At 37.9% G+C, this 22,528-nt stretch overlaps 1 protein-coding gene across 4 annotated transcripts in view; it reads right to left on the reverse strand.

The window, feature by feature from the left end:
- Positions 1-5,190: 5,190 nt before the first annotated feature.
- LOC124555585 overlaps positions 5,191-22,528 on the reverse strand; it is a 150,054-nt gene continuing 132,716 nt past the window's right edge. The window contains exons 4-5 of one of the 4 annotated variants that reach the window (XR_006968566.1): positions 6,758-6,895; positions 5,191-5,921 (exon numbers count right to left, since the gene is read on the reverse strand). Coding sequence is in view for 2 of the 4 variants with exons in the window: in XM_047129547.1 (XP_046985503.1) it covers positions 19,956-20,241 (286 nt within the window). In the remaining 2 variants the exon portion in view is untranslated. Of the gene's footprint in view, positions 6,896-18,400; positions 20,242-22,528 lie in introns of those variants that run through there. The other 3 variants (XR_006968565.1, XM_047129548.1, XM_047129547.1) reach the window with 3 other exon arrangements.

A 22,528-nucleotide genomic window follows, 5' to 3' on the forward strand; every position in this document is an offset into this window, starting at 1 on the left:
TGGTCAAAAGTTCCTATCACTTGGAAATTGCGAATTTAGGATGTAACATAGAAATTTATAAATGAAAGATTGTAATGAAATAAAATCTGCAGGTACTATTTTAACAACTTTAAATGATGAGTACAATATCAGAAGTAGCTTTAAGAATGCCATTTATTACTGTAAAACACTTGTTGGTGTCGATGGTCCAGAATTAAAATAAAATATAAGTTGAATTACAGGGAAACAATAGATTCCTACTTCACGTAATTAGTTATGAACAACAACATAGCTCGCGAGATATTCACTTCTAAACGCATACAACGTCTTCACTGCAGAAGCCACGGAAATCTCACAAGTGCACATGTCGGCACTACAAATTATTTCTATCTCCTGCAACCATGCGCAAACTGCTCAATACTCTACAAGTATTTCCTGCGACCGTCCGTCACGCCTCCCCATCCAGCACCCCTGTCGTGTCCTGTGCGACCCGGTGCTCCTCCCCCACTTCCTTACAGTCTCTCTGTTGACTTTGGTAGTTTCCTACCGTAGTAACAAGCGCTGTGATTTGCTAGAGTGGTCCCGCCATATCTCCAAGCCAACACACACTCACAAACATATTGAAATACACACGAAATACTGGCATTACATTTAAGTAACTTGAAATTAAATAAATATTCCTATGGATGGACCATAAACACGCTCTAACACACATTATTAAATAAATAAACAAATCAAATAAACATATATCAAAGGAATAGAAACACGTGTAGGCCAGTAGCCTAATGTCTCTGTGCTTCCTAAAACACAGTAAATATTTGACCAATTTGTTCATGAATAGTATATATGGGATATAAACAAAGACACAGATGAATAGATATATTTATAAGCATGCTGCTACCGTTTTTCTGTGTAACTGTGGAGTACTTCTGCCTGATGCATTCAATAGTAATTGGCCACTTTGACCTCCAATAATTCATTTACTATTCAAGTTACATGCCTGTAATTCATACCAATTTAGGTTTACACTAATAGCTTTCTAAAGACACATCAATCGACAAAATCGGATGAACCGTATAGGTTTTGGAAACTCGTTGCTAGGTGTTACTTATATAATTAACAGTCAGGTACTAAACTTTAAACTAATAAAGGTATTGAAAATCTGATTACACCAACAGAATCGTCGAGCAAATAGTAGTAATGTACATGTTTCTTTTTAAGGTATCATGATTTGTCTGGCTATTATTAATTTCTGCATGAAATGTGAAATGTCTGCCATTATGGTTTCACAAAGTCCGCCATCTTTCGCATTCCCGGCATACAAATCTCCTTCATCGCCACAAATTACAGTCGTCGACACAGTGTCAACATGGAAATCCCAGCTACACTGTCGAACTGGACCCCGTGCTGGGGCTGCCCCTCTTGCTCCGGCTAATGTTGGTCACCAAGCAGTTGCTGACGAGCCCCATCTTGCCGAGTGGCCTGTGAGGCCACGCCAACTCTGAACTTAAAATATTTTCAGGGCACCACAACTCGCCCGTTACATCGTAACAGATGACTCAAAGCAAAGGAAATGGATGATGCAATACATGTTGTGGCAATAAAACAGTGTTCTCAGTGTAGTGGCATCACCGTTTAAGAGGGGAAAAGGTTAGCTTCAGTGCAATATTTCTGAGTGCACAAGTTACAGCCAGGTGCAGGGATGCTGGCAATAAGTTACACTACCAGCGGTTATGAAGTAGAAGGGAGGCCACAGGGCCGTAGAGCCGATGAAAAGAGTAAACACAGTGGTTAGTATGGCCCAAGTTACAGGCAGAAGGGGCCCTCTGGACCAACCCAGGTGTTATGAGTGCATGACTCGTAGCAGTCCATTAGCAAAACAGAGGCGCACAGCCACGTATAAATAAGCGCCGATTCACTAACAAGGCATCCCAGTGTGACACCTCTCCTGGACAGCGGGGCGTGTTACACCACTGGCTTTACACTGCAGGAGATGGGGCGCCAACATTCTTGTCCACGGCAGGTCGCTGGTTCGACACTCTGAGGCCATAGCGGCGGGCCACACCACAGCTCCCTACTGTGGGTAGTCTTGTTGGCTCCCAACACATGCTGGAGGCATCCCGAGATGAGGGCTCCAGATTCTGACGCTGGATCATGCGTGCTTGTTGTCGCCGCGATCTTAGCCGCACCTGTGAGGAAGCACGCCACGTGCAGCCTTGCAGTGGGTGGCGCTGAGGCAGCAGGGATGGAGACCGCTGAGACATCGTCAGAACTCCACGGCTGTAAAAGGCCAACACACAGCAGAGCGTTGCACAAGTCACTGAGGCTGACATTCCGCGCCAAGCCATTTCACAGACAGCGAAGTGGTGTCCTCAGCATTGCAGGACCCAGTGACCCAGACTGAGAGGAACGGGGGCACTTAGCTGGAAATAATAAGTCACTTGGGAAACTCGGACAACCTTTAATACGGTGCATCCCAACAGTTTCCATACCTCTACACCAGCTATGATTTGTTCCTAAGGAGATCCAGTATAGCCAACTTCAGCAATTGTGATAACATGGTAGTCATGAATTAGCAACTTCAATATTTCTTTTACAATAACATTGTTTTTCACACTTCCCATTATTTCTACAAACAGATTCTTTTTGTGTGACATAATGGAATATTTATAATAATACTGTAAATTTTTGAAAGGTGTTTATGAGGGGCCAATACCTTAAAGAAATTATAATGTTCATATATGGATTTTGTTTAAAAGAAATTATTTACAATTTTCTCTGAGATGTAGTTGATGGATATTCACTACAATAATTGTGACTATAAAAATATAAATCTTTCTCTTTAACTAAAGAAGAAATTCAAGCTTCCACTGCAAAAACTTTAGGAACTATTGCTTTTTTAAATTATAAAGGAGTTCGTCTATGAAAGACTGAATTCCTTAATCTGTACAACTTCTATTTATCGTAAGTGTAAAAGTAATTGACCTGCAACATTTACATTTTGGAAACGTGAATACAGCTAGGTAAACTTCCACTACTCAAAATTTCAAGGATTTGCTTGCTAATGGGCGTCATTTCGTAAAATTTCTGGATGGTCTGGCGTGGAATGAACCTCTTGCGAGCAGGTCATGAAAATTATGTCATGGACAGACATGCCAGGTGCAGGTATTTCAGAGGTAAGAATTACTCTGTTTGTGGATTTCGTTGCAAACGAAAAAAATGAAATGATCGTGTGGCATAGATGGCCGGGAGGCCCCATGCAGGAACTTCGGGTGCCAGGTTGCAAATCTTACTCCAGGTGAAGCCACATTGAGCGCTCTGCATGTCGTTGATGATGAGGAAAGGAAAACATCCAGTCCACGAGTGGAGAAAACCTTCATCGTGGCTGGAAATCGAACCTGGGCCCATTGCATGGTAGGCAAACACGTTACCACTCAGCTAAGCAGGCGGACTCATTGCAAACATGTCTACGAGATTAATTGAAATACTAATCAGTCTTGGTCGCAAGGATTTATTGAAAACTAAAAACAACATTTCAGATGGTAACTGATTTCGATTTAATCAAAAAGCATCTTCAGAATATGTCTCTGTAACGTTAAACATTAATATTCTTTAGAGGGAAATAGGCGTCAAAATTACATTTCATAAAACAAAAAGTTTATATATCGTGAGTGGCGAGCACAGATGACGGTGGAGCATTGGTGTCAGAGGACAACACTGGTAGCTACTAAATAGCATCAAAACTCTCACACGAAGCTCCGCCCCTCGCCTTCTGCATGACATAGTTGAGAGTCAATAGAGCATAATATACGATGGTAGCATATGTAAAAGACAAATCGTGGATCCAGATGTTGATAAAATACAACATTAAGGATTATTTAATTCAGTCAGGATGTAGTAGTAATTGTTTTTCATTGGCAGAAATAATTTTCTGTTGGTTGTTTACATATGCCGCTAATTACTTGAGCCAGGGTACAATAATTACTACTGCACCCTGCTCACTTTATATAATCCTTAATATTTTATCTACAGCTAGACCTATATTTTATATTTTACACATGTTACCATCATATGTTAAGCTCTATTGGCTCTCCGTGTCATCATACAGTGGCGGCGGGGCACAGCTCCCTCTTTAGGCTGGGAACACACAGGTCCAGCATTTCACCTGAAGCAAAATGTTGCGCAGCGTGTTGCTGCAAGCGTTTTGCTTCTTTGCTGCTCCAGTGTGCAGGAGGTAATATTTTGTTTCAAGCAACAGTACGTAATATTGTTTGTATTGTTCTCCTCCAGTAGTGGTGCAATTAACATGTGTGACGAGGAAGTCAACGTAGATACTGCTTTGTGGCAGTTTTTGCAAATGCTGGACTCAAATGAAATGAAATATTGGTTTCACCCGATCAATCAGAGGAGAGACATTAAGAATTATTGTAGAATGAGTGTCAACTGTTTTGAAGTGTTGTTGGAACTCGTCGGAGATAAAATTTTCAAAAAGGACACTAATTGGAGATGCAGCATCCCTGCTGAAGAACGACTGTTAATAACTTTAAGGTAAGTTTAATTTACTGCAATTACGATTCAAACGGTTATGTAAAATGTGCAGTTATCACAGTGGTTACCTACGACGCTTGATGAACTTTGTAAGTGTCGTAATTAGCCTCGTAATAACTTTATAATTAAAATTTATAATTATAATTTGTAATGTGGAACGGCTATACCAGTTACTGCTGAGGACCACTTCTTACCCTTCAGAATCTGAGGCAGACCACATACAATATTTCGTTTTTAAATCAGTCATGGGGATATTTTTCTTTTCTTTTTGGCAGCAATTCACAGTTCACTTACGTAACAGAAATGGGACATCCATATAAAATCAATCGCCTATTTCGTATTCTAAATATGTTTCTTTTCTAAATTTATCAAGAAAATAGTTGAATTTATTTTGTACATTTTCGTTTCTATATGTTGCTCATATTGTAATATATGGAACATAAATTTAAGTCTTTAGGCTTAAATGTCATGCTCATAGAACATAGGCCTAATAAATAAGCGCTACTTATTTATACCATCACACATGTCATTAGGTAAAATGAAATGAAACCTTAAGTTATATTAACATATTTTATTAATTATAAAATAAAATTGATACCAAACAAAAGCAAACAATACTGTTCAATGGAAATTCAAAATATAATTGTTACATTATAATGAAATGTCAAAACATATTTTTCAAGGAAGAGTTACTTTTTGTTGAACCACAAAAGGTTATTTGAATTATGATAGTCACCAAGCTGTAACAGATTATATTCATCTTGAGCAGATATCTGAGACGGTGTCGAATCACCTGACGGGTTTCTGCCATGAGAACTGCAGAAATTTGGTGCTGGTGAAATTTGAGGGACATTCGGTTGTCCTGAATAAACCGCTTCTTCTTGATCAAGATAGTAGTTCAACTGTTTTTAACATATATTTTGAAACGTCTTTGTGAAGTGTCAGACAATTTTTCAATTTCAGGCATTAGACCTCTAAAATAAAGCATCATAGGATGTTCTTCAGATGATTTTTTTGGGTGATCGATTTAAAATATACAGCCATTGGTTCAGCCACTACCTCTGCTAGTGTGTTAACTTTTTTTCCTTGGATTCATTTCGACCACTGCTGTAAGTGAAGATGAAGTACCAGCGACTGTGGCAACATCTGTCTCAGTTGTGGGTTGTTCCAAGTTCTCTTCTGTCCCTTTCTCAGCTGCTACATCTGTTAGCCTTCGAACCATATTGCTGGTTGTACTTTTTGGATGTCCAATGCAGGGCAGCAAAAAACTCATTGCGTCAGCCAAATACCACTTTTTCTTGTTCCCACCTGATCCACTGGCATTTTTTTCAGCTCACGCAGATATCTCACGTATGAGGACCTCAGAACGTGCCATTTGGACTTGCACTCATTACCTAAAACAAAACAACAAAAATTAGTAAAATAAGTTAAAAACTATTTGTATGCTAATGGTATTTGGTATTTTCAGGGTTCTGGCTACTGGGGATAGATTTCAATATGTCCATTACAATCTTCGTGCTGGTAAAATGACAGTCGGAAAAATAGTAGCTGAGACATGTACTTACATTTGGGAAGTACTGCCACTGTTGTATATGATGACTGAGCCTACACCTGAAAAATGGGCGTCGGTAGCTGTACGCTTTGAAGACTAGTGGAATTTTCCAAACTGCTGTGGCGCAGTAGATGGAAAACATATAAGAATTGAGGGACCATGGAACTGTGGATCAGCCTAATATAATTACAAGAACTTTCACTCTATTGTGCTACAAGCAGTGGTAGATGCTGAAGGAAACTTTTTGATAGTTGGCGTAGGAGCACCGGGTAGAAACAATGATGCTGGTGTGTTTCTCTCTTCGAGCTTTGGACAGAGATGCGTTGACAAGAGGTTAAATCTCCCTGTACCCCGATTATTGTACCCAAACAAAAACGTTTCGTTTCCTTACGTGTTTGTAGCTGATGATGCATATGGTTTGGCGATCAATATGATGAAAGCATTTCCAAGAGCAACACTTCTAAGTAATGAGAGAAAATTATTCAATTACAGGTTATCTAGAGCTCGCAGAATAGTAGAATGCGCGTTTGGTATGATGGATAAAAAATTCAGAGTTCTTGAGCAAGCAATGCTCGTTCACCCAGATGTCACAAAACAAATTGTATTAGACTGTTGTGTGTTGCACAATTCCATAAGAAAAAGGGAAGGCAAACTAGCAGAAGCCTATGATGAGCTTACACATATTGTTGAGGTTGATGAAGAACCACAGCAGGCTGGAGCACGAGCCTCAAAAGCAGCGTACAAAGTTAGAGAAAGCTACATTCGGTTTTTTAATTGACCAACAGGTGCTTTTCCTTTGCAAGACAGGATGGCCTTCTGTAATTAAGATATCAATCAGTGTGTGAAGAATTATTAACGTATAGACCTGAATGTAGAAATGAACTCATGTACAAAAGTAATGATAACGATTAAATTATTATCCTATTATCTTACTAAATAGTAATTTATGATCAATTTTTAAATATTTTTGTTTAAATCTTTATAAAACATTATGTTTAAAGCTATAAAACAATTGAAAGAAGAGGTTTTCAAAATATGAACACTTTTATAACTCATGAAGTTCATTCTTGATAAAATTGCACGATTTAATATAATCCATTATGGAGTCGAGGTAGCAGTTGTCGTTATATTGGTTATCACTGTTAGCATTCAACCGCGATTCTAATACATATTTTAACAACGCGTTTCAAGAGACAATGCTCTCATCATCAGGTTGTAAAGTCTATGTCATGAAATTAAACGGACTACAAAGACAAAATACCATCACAAATAGTTGGGAAGTCCATAGAGTAAAACAGAATTAAAAGTATATTGGACTGACGTGCCTAGGTCCTCCCGAGCCGGCACAGTGCAACAGCATACTTGGTAGTTATGGGACGGCCATTGACTTGTGTCAACAACTCCAATGTAAGATGAGGACCCACAGTCCAATATACTTTTCATTCTGTTTTACTCTATGGACTTCCCAACTATTTGTGATGGTATTTTGTCTTTGTAGTCCGTTTAATTTCACGACATAGACTTTACAACCTGATGATGAGAGCATTGTCTCTTGAAATGCGTTGTTAAAATATGTATTAGAATCGTGGTTGAATGCTAACAGTGATAACCAAAATTGCACGAATTATATTAATTTGTATTTTAATTATACATTTCTTACCTGAGATCTTCATTTCCTGACCTGTGTGTTGTCATGGTTTGGTGATCACGTCCTGCTTGTGGTGATCTTTCCTGGTAATCACGTGCAACTCGGGTCTGGTTTCCATGAGGGCTACAAGTTATCAACATCGATAACTGTATCGTTGACCACACCATCTTCTCCTGTTTCAGTCATTACGCAATACACTTGACTAAAACACAGATCCGAAAACACAAAGCAGATGCTTCTGAACTGTCAGAGCTGCGTGTGACAGCTGTATCGGTGGGTAGTGGAATGGAGTTGGTGCATGCGCAGAACATTTTGCTCCTTGAAACAAGCATCATGCTGTATCGGTTGCAAGCGTCGAGCAACTGCTAAAATGTTTCAAGGTGTTGCTGTTGTGTACATAGTTCCACGTAGTCAGCGCGTACACAACTTTCCCACTATAGCGCGCCCCGCTAAGCACAACAGCGCAGGCGCAGCGCCCGTCCGTCTCCGCACTATGAGGTGACGCTGCATTAGAGACGGACCAAATTCTGCTTCCCCAGATCTGCATATTAATATGTAACGCAGCCAATGAGATTGCTGCTAATGTAGAACCTTTTCTCCTCGCGTATCAACTCATGCAATGATACATGAACGCGCGAGGTATTATAATGAGTGTACAGACCTCTGATTAGTCAGTCTGCATTTGTCTGCACCAGTCTGTACGAGTCTGCATTAGTCTGTACCAGTCTATAGTCAAGTTTCAGTCTGCACCTAATAAGATTATCATATTCCTGTACATAGCCATGAAGAGAAATGTATAGACACTTTGTCAAGTATTAGAGATATGTGGGAATAAAATTAACATACCAAGATGAAAAGAACTTCAGATTGTCAATTGTAAACAGCATCCAGAATCAAGTTATGTAATGTCTATGCTTTTTATTATTTTAATAAATGTGTGTGAAAATTAATCAAGGTCTATTTAAAGTTGGTCACCGTCAATCTGCTACTCTTAAGTGTGCAAGTGGCATTTCTATCGTCTGACCTAAGGGCAGAAGATAAACATGCCACAATAAGACCGCAAGACATATTGCTGACACTCGCCTACTTCGTCAGAATGCATTGTTCTCCCTTTCTTTATTTTCCATAGCTGACATACCTTTACCATAAGACTGGACATAAAGTTTGTCCCTTGGTCCGTTTTTAATAGTCTCTGGACTTCCAAATGGTTGTCTCAGCAGTCATGTCTTTAACAGCTACCATAATACTGAAAACGTAAATACATTTGATAAAAATGAGATTTCACATAGTAATAAGCATAGGAAGTTTCAAAAAGATGATGAGAGGACTGATGTGTAAACAGTGCAACTTCTGCCTACATGAAAAGGGTACAGGAGTCAACATTAAATATGTGGGTGAAACTATGACTTGGCAATGAGCTTTTTTGTATCGTGGAAACTGGACATCAGTACAACTTAGATTTAGAACTGATAAGTGAAATAATTAAAGATCTTCAAAAACAGTTGCAGCCTCAAAAACAAGTACATGATCAAAACAATGAGTTCTTATTGGGTATTTGTGTGAGCAATGATCAGTTGGTGTCATCAGGTTTGGATGAAATGAACTATAAAATTTATGAGTATGATTTTGTGTTTCCTAAAAAATATAGCACATTCAGATCCCAGGAACAAGACAATATTCTACTTTCTAATGAATCTGAAGTGCTAAACTTAGTTGAAAACGGCAAAAACTGTGAAAGTACAGTTCCTCAGAAACTTTTCACTACTGCTAGAGAAAGCATGTCACAATAACTCAAAAAATATAATAATATGTGGTGTCCTCAACATTGATTTCCTTGAAGAATCTGCTCAAAAGTCGCAATTAGTAAATTTAATGGGGTCATTCAACTTAAATATGAAAGTTTAATGTCCAAAGAGATTAAACAGCTATCTTGATTAGGTCTGCTACTAACACTGATTGCACTGTAAAATTATAGATGTTGGTTTTTCAGATCACAGTGCACTAAAAAAGCAGTCCGTCTTCAGGCCACGAGTGGCCTACCGGGACCATCCGACTGCTATGTCATCCTCCATGGAGGATGCGGATAGCAGGGGCGTGGGGTCAGCACACCACTCTCCTGGTCGTTATGATGGTATTCTTGACCGAAGTGGCTACTATTCGGTCGAGTAGCTCCTCAATTGGCATCACGCGGCTGAGTGCACCCCACACTGCACTAACAATACATTTTAATCCACCACTCAATGTACTCCCAACAGGATAACAGTTATTAAGTGTAGAAGTTATAGTGACAGTAACATAAATAACTTTGTACTTGGCTTAAAGAAAGAAGGCTGGCAAACCGTATTTACTTCTTCAACTACAAATGAAAAATATGACAATTTTTTGCAGATTTTTGAATATTACTTTAATACTACACGCCGGAAGCGGCTACAAGGGTAGCGGAGTATGTGTCGAGTGCACATGTGGGTTTTTTAGGCTAGAGAATTCCCTCCCCAGGCCCGACAAGACGCCTCCAGAGACGCAGCAAGGTAGGAGTAGGCAAAATGCAACAGGGAATAACAATATTAATCTGCTAATAGTAAACTGCAGGAACGTCTATAGAAAGGTCCCAGAACTGCTCTCATTAATAAACGGTCACAACGCCCATATAGTACTAGGGACAGAAAGTTGGCTGAAACCAGACGTAAACAGTAATGAAATCTTAAACTCAGATTGGAATGTATACTGCACAGACAGGCTGGACAGTGAAGGGGGAGGCGTGTTTATAGCGATAAGAAGTGCAATAGTATCGATGGAAATTGACGGAGATCCGAAATGTGAAATAATTTGGGTGAAGGTCACGGTTAAAGCAGGTTCAGACATGGTAATTGGATGTCTCTATAAGGCCCCCTGGTTCAGCAACTGTTGTGGCTGAGCACCTGAAGGATAATTTGGAAAATATTTCGAGTAGATTTCCCCATCATGTTATAGTTCTGGGTGGAGATTTTAATTTGCCGGATATAGACTGGGAGACTCAAACGTTCATGACGGGTGGCAGGGACAAAGAATACAGTGAAATTTTTTTAAGTGTTTTATCTGAAAACTAACCTTGAGCAGTTAAACAGAGAACCGACTCGTGGCGATAACATATTGGACCTTCTGGTGACAAACAGACCCAAACTATTTGAAACAGTTAACGCAGAACAGGGAATCAGTGATCATAAATCAGTTACTGCATAGATGATTTCAGCCATAAATAGAAATATTAAAAAAGATAGGAAGATTTTTCTGTTTAGCAAAAGTGACAAAAAGCAGATTTCAGAGTACCTGATGGCTCAACACAAAAGTTTTGTCTCAAGTACATATAGTGTTGTGGATCAGTGGACAAAGTTCAAAACCATCTTACAATATGCGTTAGATGAGTATGTGCCAACCAAGATCGTAAGAGATGGAAAAGAGCCACCGTGGTACAACAACTGAGTTAGGAAACTGCTGCGGAAGCAAAGGGAATTTCACAGCAAACATAAACATAGCCAAAGCCTTGCAGACAAACAAAAATTACGCGAAGCGAAATGTAGTGTCAGGGGGGCTATGCGAGAGGCGTTCAATGAATTCGAAAGTAATGTTCTATGTACTGACTTGGCAGAAAATCCTACGAAATTTTGGTCTTATGTCAAAGCAGTAGGTGGATCAAAACAAAATGTCCAGACACTCTGAGACCAAAATGGTACTGAAACAGAGGATGACAGACTAAAGGCCGAAATACTAAATGTCTTTTTCCAAAGTTGTTTCACAGAGGAAGACTGCAGTGTAGTTCCTTCTCTAGATTGTCGCACAGATGACAAAATGGTAAATATCAAAATAGACGACAGAGTGACAGAGAAACAATTAAAATCGCTCAAAAGAGGAAAGGCTGCTGGACCTGATGGCATACCAGTTCGATTTTACACAGAATACGCGAAGGAACTTGCCCCCCTTCTTGCAGCGGTGTACCGTAGGTCTCTAGAAGTGCGTAGTGTTTCAAAGGATTGGAAAAGGGCACAGGTCATACCCATTTTCAAGAAGGGACGTCGAACAGGTGTGCAGAACTATAGACCAATATCTCTAACGTCGATCAGTTGTATAATTTTGGAACACGTAGTATGTTCGAGTATAATGACTCTTATTGAGACTAGAAATCTACTCTGTAGGAATCAGCATGGGTTTCGAAAAAGACGGTCGTGTGAAACCCAGCTCGCGCTATTCGTCCATGAGACTCAGAGGGCCATAGACACGGGTTCCCAGGTAGATGCCATGTTTCTTGACTTCCGCAAGGCATTCGATACAGTTCCCCACAGTTGTTTAATGAACAAAGTTAGAGCATATGGACTATCAGACCAATTATGTGATTGGATTGAAGAGTTCCTAGATAACAGAACACAGCATGTCATTCTCAATGGAGAGAAGTCTTCTGAAGTAAGAGTGATTTCAGGTGTGCTGCAGGGGAGTGTCATAGGACCGCTGCTATTCACAATATACATAAATGATCTTGTGGATGACATCGGAAGTTCACTGAGGCTTTTTGCAGATGATGCTGTGGTGTATCGAGAGGTTGTAACAATGGAAATTTGCAGAGTATGGATGTAGATGTAGATGTAGAGGCTACAGCTCCATAGTTGAAAGAATGCTAGGTTACCACTATACCAAGTCGGAGATTATATAATGTCATGACAAGCTGCCACAAAACCAGGCATAACTAAGAAATTTATGTGGCCCTGGGAGGGATAATTTCAAATATTGCGTTTCATGTCACCTACCAATGCCAAATTACAGCTCCCAGATGGGAAGACTGTAGTCCATTTTGATTATTTAACCAAATGTAAAGATCTAGACATACAATCTCCTGTAGCAGATCCATTGAAACTCAGAAAGGATCATTTGGTGCAAAAGCAGTGTGCACTACAACTATTACACAGCAGCCAATGAGTTCTGAGCACTATAATTTACATACCATGCCTCCATACAATTTAATGTCTGGGGCAGGGTTTTCCAAATCGTATTTCATGGAGCACTGGTGTTCCACAAGAAGTGAATAAGTGCTTAATAATACGGCATTTTTTCTTACTTTTTAAAAATTTTATTCTGAATTTTGTTATTAGTTGTAATTTAGAATTGGACTAATGACTGAGTAAAATGAGTCTTTCCCATTGTTTCAGAATTTTATTAACCTTAAAAATAAATGAGGTGTTCTGTCCAAGTACCAAGACTCTCCAAATATTACATCAGAGGAAAAGTTTGTTAACCCATGGTCTAGGGATTGAGAACAAATTTTATTGCAAGTCATAGGTGGGAGGTAGAGTTATTATATTCTATGCCAGTCTATTATTTTGACATTTTCAAGATTCTGTTGTGATTTTGTCTCAGCCAGGCCCTCATAACTAGAATATTTTTCTTATTGTTGCATTTCTGCCGTTCTTGTAAAGTTGCCTTTATGCCTTATGGGTATTTTATGCATAAAACATTTTAGTTTGACAGCACTTCTGCCTCTACAAAACTTCTCCTCCATTGGATTGTTGCTATGGACAACAGCCAGTCTGTTACGAACATCTGGACTTTGTAAATCAATGCCAGACACAAAGCTGGCACCTTTTGCCCACTGTGTGCCACTCTCACATTCTAATGTGGTTGCATCTGAGCTCCACATGACTAGCATGTACCTGTGCTACTGATGCACCACTACTTTTACTTTTGTATGTTACATTCTCTCTGTTAACTGGTATGCCCTATTCAGCCTGATTTCACTCTCTTACTTATTCCTCTATATTTCATTATATGCCTCTACTAGTGAATGGTTTTGTCATATAGTTTGCATTATTTTGCTATGTTGAGACATTGTTGCTACATAGTTTTCACTGTTGCATGGTATAATGATGTTATGTTCAAAGTTTACAGAACATGAAAACTTACGTTACAAAAGCACAGATCACATGCCAACATCATGGAGAATGCCACCACATTGTTTTGAAGAAATCTGCAGAAATAGGATCTCATTCTCTGCTGAACTGAACAACCTACTGTTCAACTGCCACTGAATAAGTGCAACTCAACCCAGCTTCACGTGCCCGGCATCTGAGTAGACACTGCTGGTGCAATTCAGAATCTTTTGTGGACTCTGTGTTCCCATCAGAATTTCACTCCACATACACTCTGAGTAACAGACTTCTATTCAAAGCATTCATTGCTATATCCTGCAAGCTGAATTCTGGTTGTCCACTCAGCTGAAAGAAACTTTAAATGCCTCATCAAATCATACCTGCTATTCATGCCAGAATTTAACTTCTCTCTCGGGACACATTCTGCCTTATCAGCTCTCCCAGATACCAAAAACACTGAATTGTTCAAGTCCTTGGATTAGTTGATAGCACAGTAGCACCAACAAATTTCACTAGATTGAGCTGCTGCCCATATGATGGCATTCTACCATATTTTACAAGAAATAACTGTTCCCACAGTGATTCTAACCCTGCTGGCTACTCTGATAGTGAGTGTGATTATATAATGATGTTTCATATGCAATTTATGTAGTGAAACAAATACAGCCTCTCCAGCTGACCACATCCCTTGGCTAAGTTCCATTGCAAAAGTTATTTATGACTTTTATTTTTCTAATGTCATGAAATGTAATTTTATAATCTGGCTTAGAGTTGTTTCCTGAATTAGAACTACTACTTTGTATTTCTCTTACAAACTGCTTAGTTCTGTGAATTCAGACAGTAGTCTTTTATTATGTGCTAATTTGTTCATTTGATATTTTTTAATGTCACTGGTTATTTTTATGACCTTTCTGTTCAGTTTAACTGAACTTATTTATTTAGCTTTTGTGATCATGTAAAATTAGGTTGAAAGAATAACCCTTCTGGTGTTTGTTGTAAATTATTTATTATTTGTTTATAAGAAGCATCAATGCAATAAGAATCATCATGTTTTGTATTTGTAAATTTATACTTCTGGGTTAAATCTATTTAATTTCAAACATCATTCTGGTTGATGCTCAGAGAAATTTAATCAGGCAGTTGACATGATGCCTTACACACATTAATATACTTTTCAGTTGTGCAATTTTTCTTTGGTCAGTTAAGTAGTTAGACTGTTAGTCAGAGGATGTAACTCATGTGGCTAACAAACTCAAATTGAATTTTACTTGCAATGCATGCATCCCCATGATTAAGTTAAAGCAAACTGTTGTGTTTCAAAATTCTGTTCTGCGACTTTGACCTGTCCCGTCATGAGGTCAGCAGCCAATTTGTGCCACCCTAATGGTTACCCAGGCCCCATGTAAGGATGTTGCACACAGTATGCCCATCACCATTCTTTTTTTTTTTTTTTAAAAAAAAAGGTAACTGTCTGCAGTCTGATGAGGAGGCCTCTCAATGCCATGTGGCCCCTGCTCTATCACAAATTTCATTGCGTCTGTTATCTCCTCTAATAATGATAGAAGTCAATCATTCATTTCCATTATTATTAGAGAATATTAAAAGAAAAACTGGCCTGTAAACATGTGTTGATTATTTTTGAGTTATATCCTAATCCTTGTGATTCGAGTGTTTCAGTTGCTTGTACTCCTCAAAGCTGTCTCTGAAACCAGCTTTGACTATATTTGTAGTGCCACCACTGTCACAGTACTGTGTCAACAACTATAGTAATTGCACATTGACATAACAATTATATTCACACTCCAAGAGTTTAATTTTTAAATGCAATATATGTATTGTACTGTTAATAAAAATCAAATATTGTTATTGCCTAGAATTATGGCCCCATTGAGACTGTGAAATTGATGCGTGGTGAACTCTTTCAGGGAGAGGAGTGGAGATGTACAAGGTGGCCCCAGACCATAAGTAATTTTCATTATTTAAATTTTACAAAGAGGCTGCTTTTTTTGTCCATCACCCTCCAGCTGTTCCAACTATAATTGACCACTTCCTGCAAGAATGTGTTGAATCGCCTTCAGTAAAGCCACCTTACCAAACATGTTGCTGGTTCCCCAGACTTGTAAGACTGAGGACTGTTGGAGCTGTGGATGAAAAACATCGCTCTTTTCTGTTCCACCACCTGGAGCAGATGCTTATTGTCTTATTTCCTACACCTTTGTATTTGCCATTCTCTTTTAAGATGGCTTTGGGGCTACTACAGTTATCTTCTGTCACCCCCTAGCAATCCTTGCCATATAATTATATAATCCCCCACCCCAAGTGCTAATAAACAGATACAGTTTATTTTTATAAACCTCAGTACTATATATTAATTAAAAGCTTGCACCTCTTTCCAATCCAGACTATACCTACAAAGGAGTGCAAATCAGTCCTGGTTGCAGATGATACAAGCACTGATGTGAAACTGTGCCCACATCTGTATTCTGAGAACCACTGTGAAATGCATGGCAGAGAGAGAGCAAATGAGCATTACTAGAGATGGAGCAAATACTTTTTTGTGAAAGTTACTTAGTGATTTTGCATAAAAGGGCTAGCTTTAAAGTTTGAAAAAAAAAGTAGCTCATCCAGTTTTCTACTATCAAAAATATCGCATCTCCTATTAACATACTACATCAACAGCTTTAAAGTTTGAAAAAAAAAGTAGCTCATCCAGTTTTCTACTATCAAAAATATCGCATCTCCTATTAACATACTACATCAACAAGAAGTAATAAACACACTAGAAACTTCAAAGTCCTTAGGAATGTATGGTGATGAAAACTTAAACTGTAAAATCCATATAACTGACCTGTTAAAATGTTAAATGTGGCTACTTTTGACATTACAATAATAGCTAACTTTGGAGATATAAAACTTGGTTAAGTTAATATAGTTTGAATATTTTAATTCACTGATGTCTTGCAGGATAAAATAAAGTAACTCCTTACTTATGTAAAAAGTACTAATTGTACAAAATAAGTAATTAGAATTATGTCTAGAATTTACACTTGACCATCTTCCTGCAGACGTCTCTTTATGCAACTGGGAATATTAACCACAGCCTCACATTACATTTATACACTTTTGACATTTGTTATAAACAATTCATCTGTGTTTGAGGGTAGCAGTGATATTAGCTGCCATAACATTCGAAGGAAAAATGATCTGAGACACCCTTTAATCAATCTAACTTTTAAAACTTTTTGAAAATCTACACATGAAAATAAATGTCTGACAGACAATAGCAGTGTTTCCAAATGTAGAGTAAAGATATTTCTCCTTGACAACTATTTCTATACTGTTGAGCAATTCTGGGGTATAAATAAATAGTTGAGTATAGAGAAAAGGCCTGTCAATGGAGAGCATGTAGGTACATAAATATTTTTCAACTTTATTTTTTAAAATATATGTACTGTGGTTTTTGTAATTAAAAAGAAAAGGGCAAAGATGGATGGGGCACACACTGAGAAAGTCAGACAGAGCAATTAAGAAGGATGCATTTGAATGGAACCCTCAGGGACTAAGGAAGAGAAAGAGGCCCAGAGCTACATGGAAGAGGATGGTGGAAGGGGAAGCAAGGATGGTTGGCAAGTTCATGTTGGAATTGAGGGAAATGAGCAAAGACAGATGTGGATGATGAGTTCTCCTGGATGCCATATACCCCAAAAGAGGCCAGAGAAATGAAGTTAAGTCTATGTTTTTTCAGTTGACATATTATTGTGATCTGTGGAACATATGTAACTAACTAAACGTAAATTGGTTCACTTGATTTTTAAAAAATAAAAAGCAGTACAGGTCTAAATAAATTTTTATTTTTAATTCTGGTTATCAGTCTATAAGACCATCTTCAGATCATGACTCCAGATGACACGAGAAACCAGTGTATAGACCCGCTGCATAGTGCAGACTTTTACCTTCTGTGAACTGCTCCAGAACTGGGCACTTCTTGGCAGGTATGCCAGTACTACATACTGACTCTGTGTACTGTCTGCCCTGGAGCTGGTCCAGAATTGTCAGTCTAACAGCAGCTCCTTGCTCTGCCTCCTTACATCATCTGGAAACTTGGACTGAGGATGGTCGCATAGATGAAAACCAGTAACCAGAATTAAAAATTAAATTTTATTGTGATTTGGTCTACTTTTTAATAAAATATTAAGTATGACTGCTGTGTTCCAAAATGATATCAACAATTATTAAATTATTAAACAATTTTTTCCCTGTGTGTTGAGGATTTATTGGGTTCTTGTTTGTATATACACTGTGAATACCAAGCTCACATATCCTATTACGTCCTCTTTTGAGACTATTAAGAGTCCTGTTGGTCATAGGTATTACCTCCAGCATCACTACTATGATGTGCTTGCAGCATCAAGAAAATAAAAATCAATACATTTTAAAAACGTACCAACAAGAGTGGCTGGTTCACTATCAAAGCAGAATCTGTTAAATACCTCATTAGGGTAATGGTGCGTAGACATCTATTAGGCATGAAGGAAATTTCATTAAATGTAAATTACAGATAAATGGAAAAATTATGCCAGAAAACTGGAAAGACAGGATGACATGAATAGTAGAAAGGAGAATAGGTGGAAACAGGAACACAGGAAAGGAATGATTTACTTGGGGGGCTTGTTTTTAAACAGCTAACATTTTTCTTAATGATGATGAATGAGACTGGGAAGCTCATTTATTAGAATAATAATCTTTATTTCTGTAATTTAATAATATTTTTACACTGTAATATATTTGTTAGTTTCCTAATTATAACTTATATAGTGAAGAACACAATTTATGGGCACTAGTAGTGCATTTTTATGCTCCACTTTCAAAATATAGGTTACAATTCATTAATAAAATGTAAATCAGATGCACAAAAGCTCATGTGTGTCATGTTGTTCTCATTACATATTACATACATTCTCTGTGAGTAATGCTGAGCTGCAGCCAAAACAGGAAGTCCCACTACAGCATTACATTAATTAAAATCTACAATTACACTCATTAACTACTGGATAACACACATTTACTTATAGTTCTATTTTTGAATTTATTGTAAAGCTTATTTATCGCTAATAACTTCTTAATGCTATTACTGAAACACAGCTTCTATTAAATTTTATAGTCACATATTTAAGGCGCAAGAGTAATGTAGTACCAGTGGTGACAGTGTTTGCCAACAACTAGTAACCCATGACATGAATTAATGATTCTGTAAATCACTTCCTCTCAGTGGACTGTACAGATACCACAATGTGAGTATAAGAGTGACAATTATGTTTTGCAGATTTTATGCAAATTAATACCACCAACAGTGACATAACTTTCCTAAACCTGTACTTTTATTTTAAATTTGCAAAATTGCAGTGACTGTGCCATGAAAACATGCTGTCCAAAATGAGCACTAGGTATAAACAGCTGCATTTGAGTATTACTTCCCTACAATGAAATTAATGCTCTGACTAGAAGATAAAAATGTGCAGAATAAGTTATACATATAGTTATCAAATACAAAGTCCTTAACCACTGAAATGGTTTCAAATATTGTTGAAATAGGTACTGAAAATGCAAAATTACAAACTGAGCTTGTACATAAGGCAATCACTGAAAACAGATCATGTTCACCTCCACTATCTCATATATGTATTCTGCTATGTGCATTATGTACCACTGTCATCCCTCTTCACACACCACCTTTTTTATATTTTGTCTATATATCCTGTATGTATTCTGCTATGTGAGTTATGTACCACTACTGTCATCTCTCGTCATATACCATCTTAACATAATTTTTCAAATTGACTTGTCCTATATCATGATGTGCTTTGCTGTACAAATTGTATGATCTACAGGACCAATAATATATCAAATCAAATCACTACCTCCATAGCACTGGGATTTCAAATATCACGATGTCCCAACAGAGTATTGGTCCAAGATTTAAAACTTTACACCTTCATTGTTTACTGAACAACTGGCTGCAAATACAGATTCATTACAAATAAACAACAACAGAATTTTAATATGTGTAACAAAGCACATAAAACTTTTGGTTGTAAACATTTCAAAGTGTCAAATTCTGCCAATAAATCATCAGAAAACTACCTCTAAAATTACAAAAATAAAATATGGCAAGTGCTCATAACAGTGCATAGACCTGCTTATGTCAGTGATATGCTAGAAAGAGAGTAACCACAGCTCAACATATATCTTTAATCAAATCATCATACTGTTCAGGTATCAAATCATTGTCCACCTCACAAAACTTTAACTCTGTCAGCATACTTAGAGTGCGTACAGCTCAAAACATTTCTTTAATCCAGTCGTAATATTGTTCAGGGGTTAAATGATTGAGAACCTCACAAAACTTTAACTCTGGCTGCATGCAGCTTCTTGAACACAAGTTTATAATGAAACCTGGACCATGTAAGTGTCCATTTCCTGGCAAAACCTCAATGCAGACTCTGAAACTGGGTATATAACGGCATGCAATAGAGCTCTCAAAATATCCACCAGAGCATATTGCACAAAATTGCACGCTTTGCAGATACTCTATAAGACACCATGGTAAAGTGGTCACAGGTAATCTGAAAGAAAAAAGCACATTTTAAGATGCATATCAATGTAATGTTACCACTTAATACATAAGCTGAATCTTAAAAAGAATCTTACTTCCAGGAGATGAAGTTTTAAGTACAGTTAATAGACACTTTTAAAAATGTGTGCGTGTGTGTGTGGGGGGGGGGGGGGGGAGGGGGGGAGAGCAGTGGCAAATTATGACTAGTTTTTGGAATGGTTAGTTTCTCCCTCACGAAAGAAAGGTTGGTGAAGGCTAGAAAGGAGGGACAGTTCATTCAGCATCAAGGATGATAGGGATTCACATGTTGCATGTGTAATGGAACTGACAAATAGACGCCATTTAATTTTATTGTACACTAAAGTCGTGTTCAAAGTGCTTTTGCTTAAGATAATACTAAGTTAGGTGTTGCGATCAATAATCGATATTGTAATTATATGTTCTTTGTAGCTTATGACCGTGATCTTTGGTCTGCAATTGGTTTTCGGGCACTTGGGTGTTGGCCGCAGTTGAGTATAGTTGTGTATATAGTTTTGTTTTTGATACAAAGAAACCGTGGAATACTGCGTCATTTTTCAATAGTCCAGTAATAATTAAAAAACCTGCACCTTTTCTTGGACCCAGAGCAGTGAAGGAATCATCGCCTAGACAACGAGAAGCCACATGGACAACGCAGACTCAGCAGCATCAACAAAGGAGACATCATGGCCAGCTCTACTAAAGTACTATACAGCCATTAGCCACACCGTAACGGTGTCCTTATGGAGATAACTTTTCCTGCAAAGTAGAGCGGGTTCGTGACAACTGGGGGCTCGTTGCCGGGATTAAGACATTTATATGTACTGGATTGACGAAATCTGTTTTGCAGAAGTCTAATGACCACGTGGTACGAAGAAGTGCTATACATGGAAGTCAAGGGAGATGAAACGAAGCAGTAAAGTGGACTGACCACACGAGTGAGAACCCAGACTGAAAAGAAAATGACCATTGTGAAAGAGGAAAGTGGTGCTGAATCCGAGCAGGATTGTGAAAATTTGTTAGTGTTTGGGGACGTAAACATGCCGATAAAAACGGAAGATGAGTCAGTCAAAGAAGGGGATCAAAGTCTTAATTCATCAGAACGTGAGACGTCGGACATTAAATCACTGTTACAAATGATGAAACAATCGTTAGCTTTAAATCAGGCTGTTGCAGCTTTAAATCAGACTGTTGCAGCCCGCTTACAAGCTAATGAAGAACAATTGCAAAGCATGAATCAGACGGTCGCGGACAGTTTTTGTGTTATAAATCAGAAAGTGTCGCGTCTAGAGGAAGCTATGAACAAAAAATTTGATAATGTCTTACTTTGGGGCAATAAACTTCGCAACGATATATCAAAGATAGACAAGAAGCTTAGCAAGGCAGAAACAAAGATTTTGGCGGTAGAATCTAAAGTGGGAGAAGTAACATCTAGTCTGAGTAACAAAATCCAGTCTGTAAGAAATGAACTTGTCACAGACAGAGAGAAAAGTGCAAAGTGTTTTGTGAATGTTAATAGTCAAATAGATACAGTTTGTGTAAATGTAAAAGCTATGGCAGTAGATCTTGAAAGTAGAGTAGACTCTAAACTAAATGTTGTGAATGATAAAGTGGAAACAGTCAGTAACACAGTAAAACTCCATGAGATTGAAACTAAGACAGATGTTAGTGAATTAAAAAGTACAGTATCAGAGTTAAACCAAAAGTTTGAAATATTTAGCAATGATGTAGCTAACAAAAATTTTTCTATGAACACATGTACCTTATTAGCCAATATTCCAGTTAAAAACTTTTCTAATGAGTGTAGTTTGCATCCTGTTGACTTTCTGCAGAGTTGTAGAGACAATTTTTTGCCCAATATGAGTGAAAGTTTCAAAATTAAGTTTGTTAAAAAATTTTTGGAGGGGGAATCTTTGTCATGGGCCAATCAAAATTTTTCTATGGACATGTCTTATGCAGAATTTGAAATTGAGTTCTTAAAACAGTTCTGGTCAGAAACTGAACAAGCCAGGATAAAGAGCGAGTTCCTGAATGGACCAAATTATAGAGAAACACAGGGGACTATGAAACAGTTTTGTAAGAATCAACTGAAGAAACTTGTACATTTGAGCAAACCCTTTGATGAGCTCACACAGATAGATGCTTTAAAGAGAAGGTTGCCAACAGATGTGGAATGGGACCTAGTGTATGGACCAGATGACAACATTGAACAATTTTTAAACTATGTGGACAAACTTGACAGGATTATAGACAAAGTGGGGAAACTAAAAAACTATTTC

The sequence above is a fragment of the Schistocerca americana genome, chromosome X, assembly GCF_021461395.2.
Source record: "Schistocerca americana isolate TAMUIC-IGC-003095 chromosome X, iqSchAmer2.1, whole genome shotgun sequence".
NCBI classification, from domain to species: domain Eukaryota; kingdom Metazoa; phylum Arthropoda; class Insecta; order Orthoptera; family Acrididae; genus Schistocerca; species Schistocerca americana.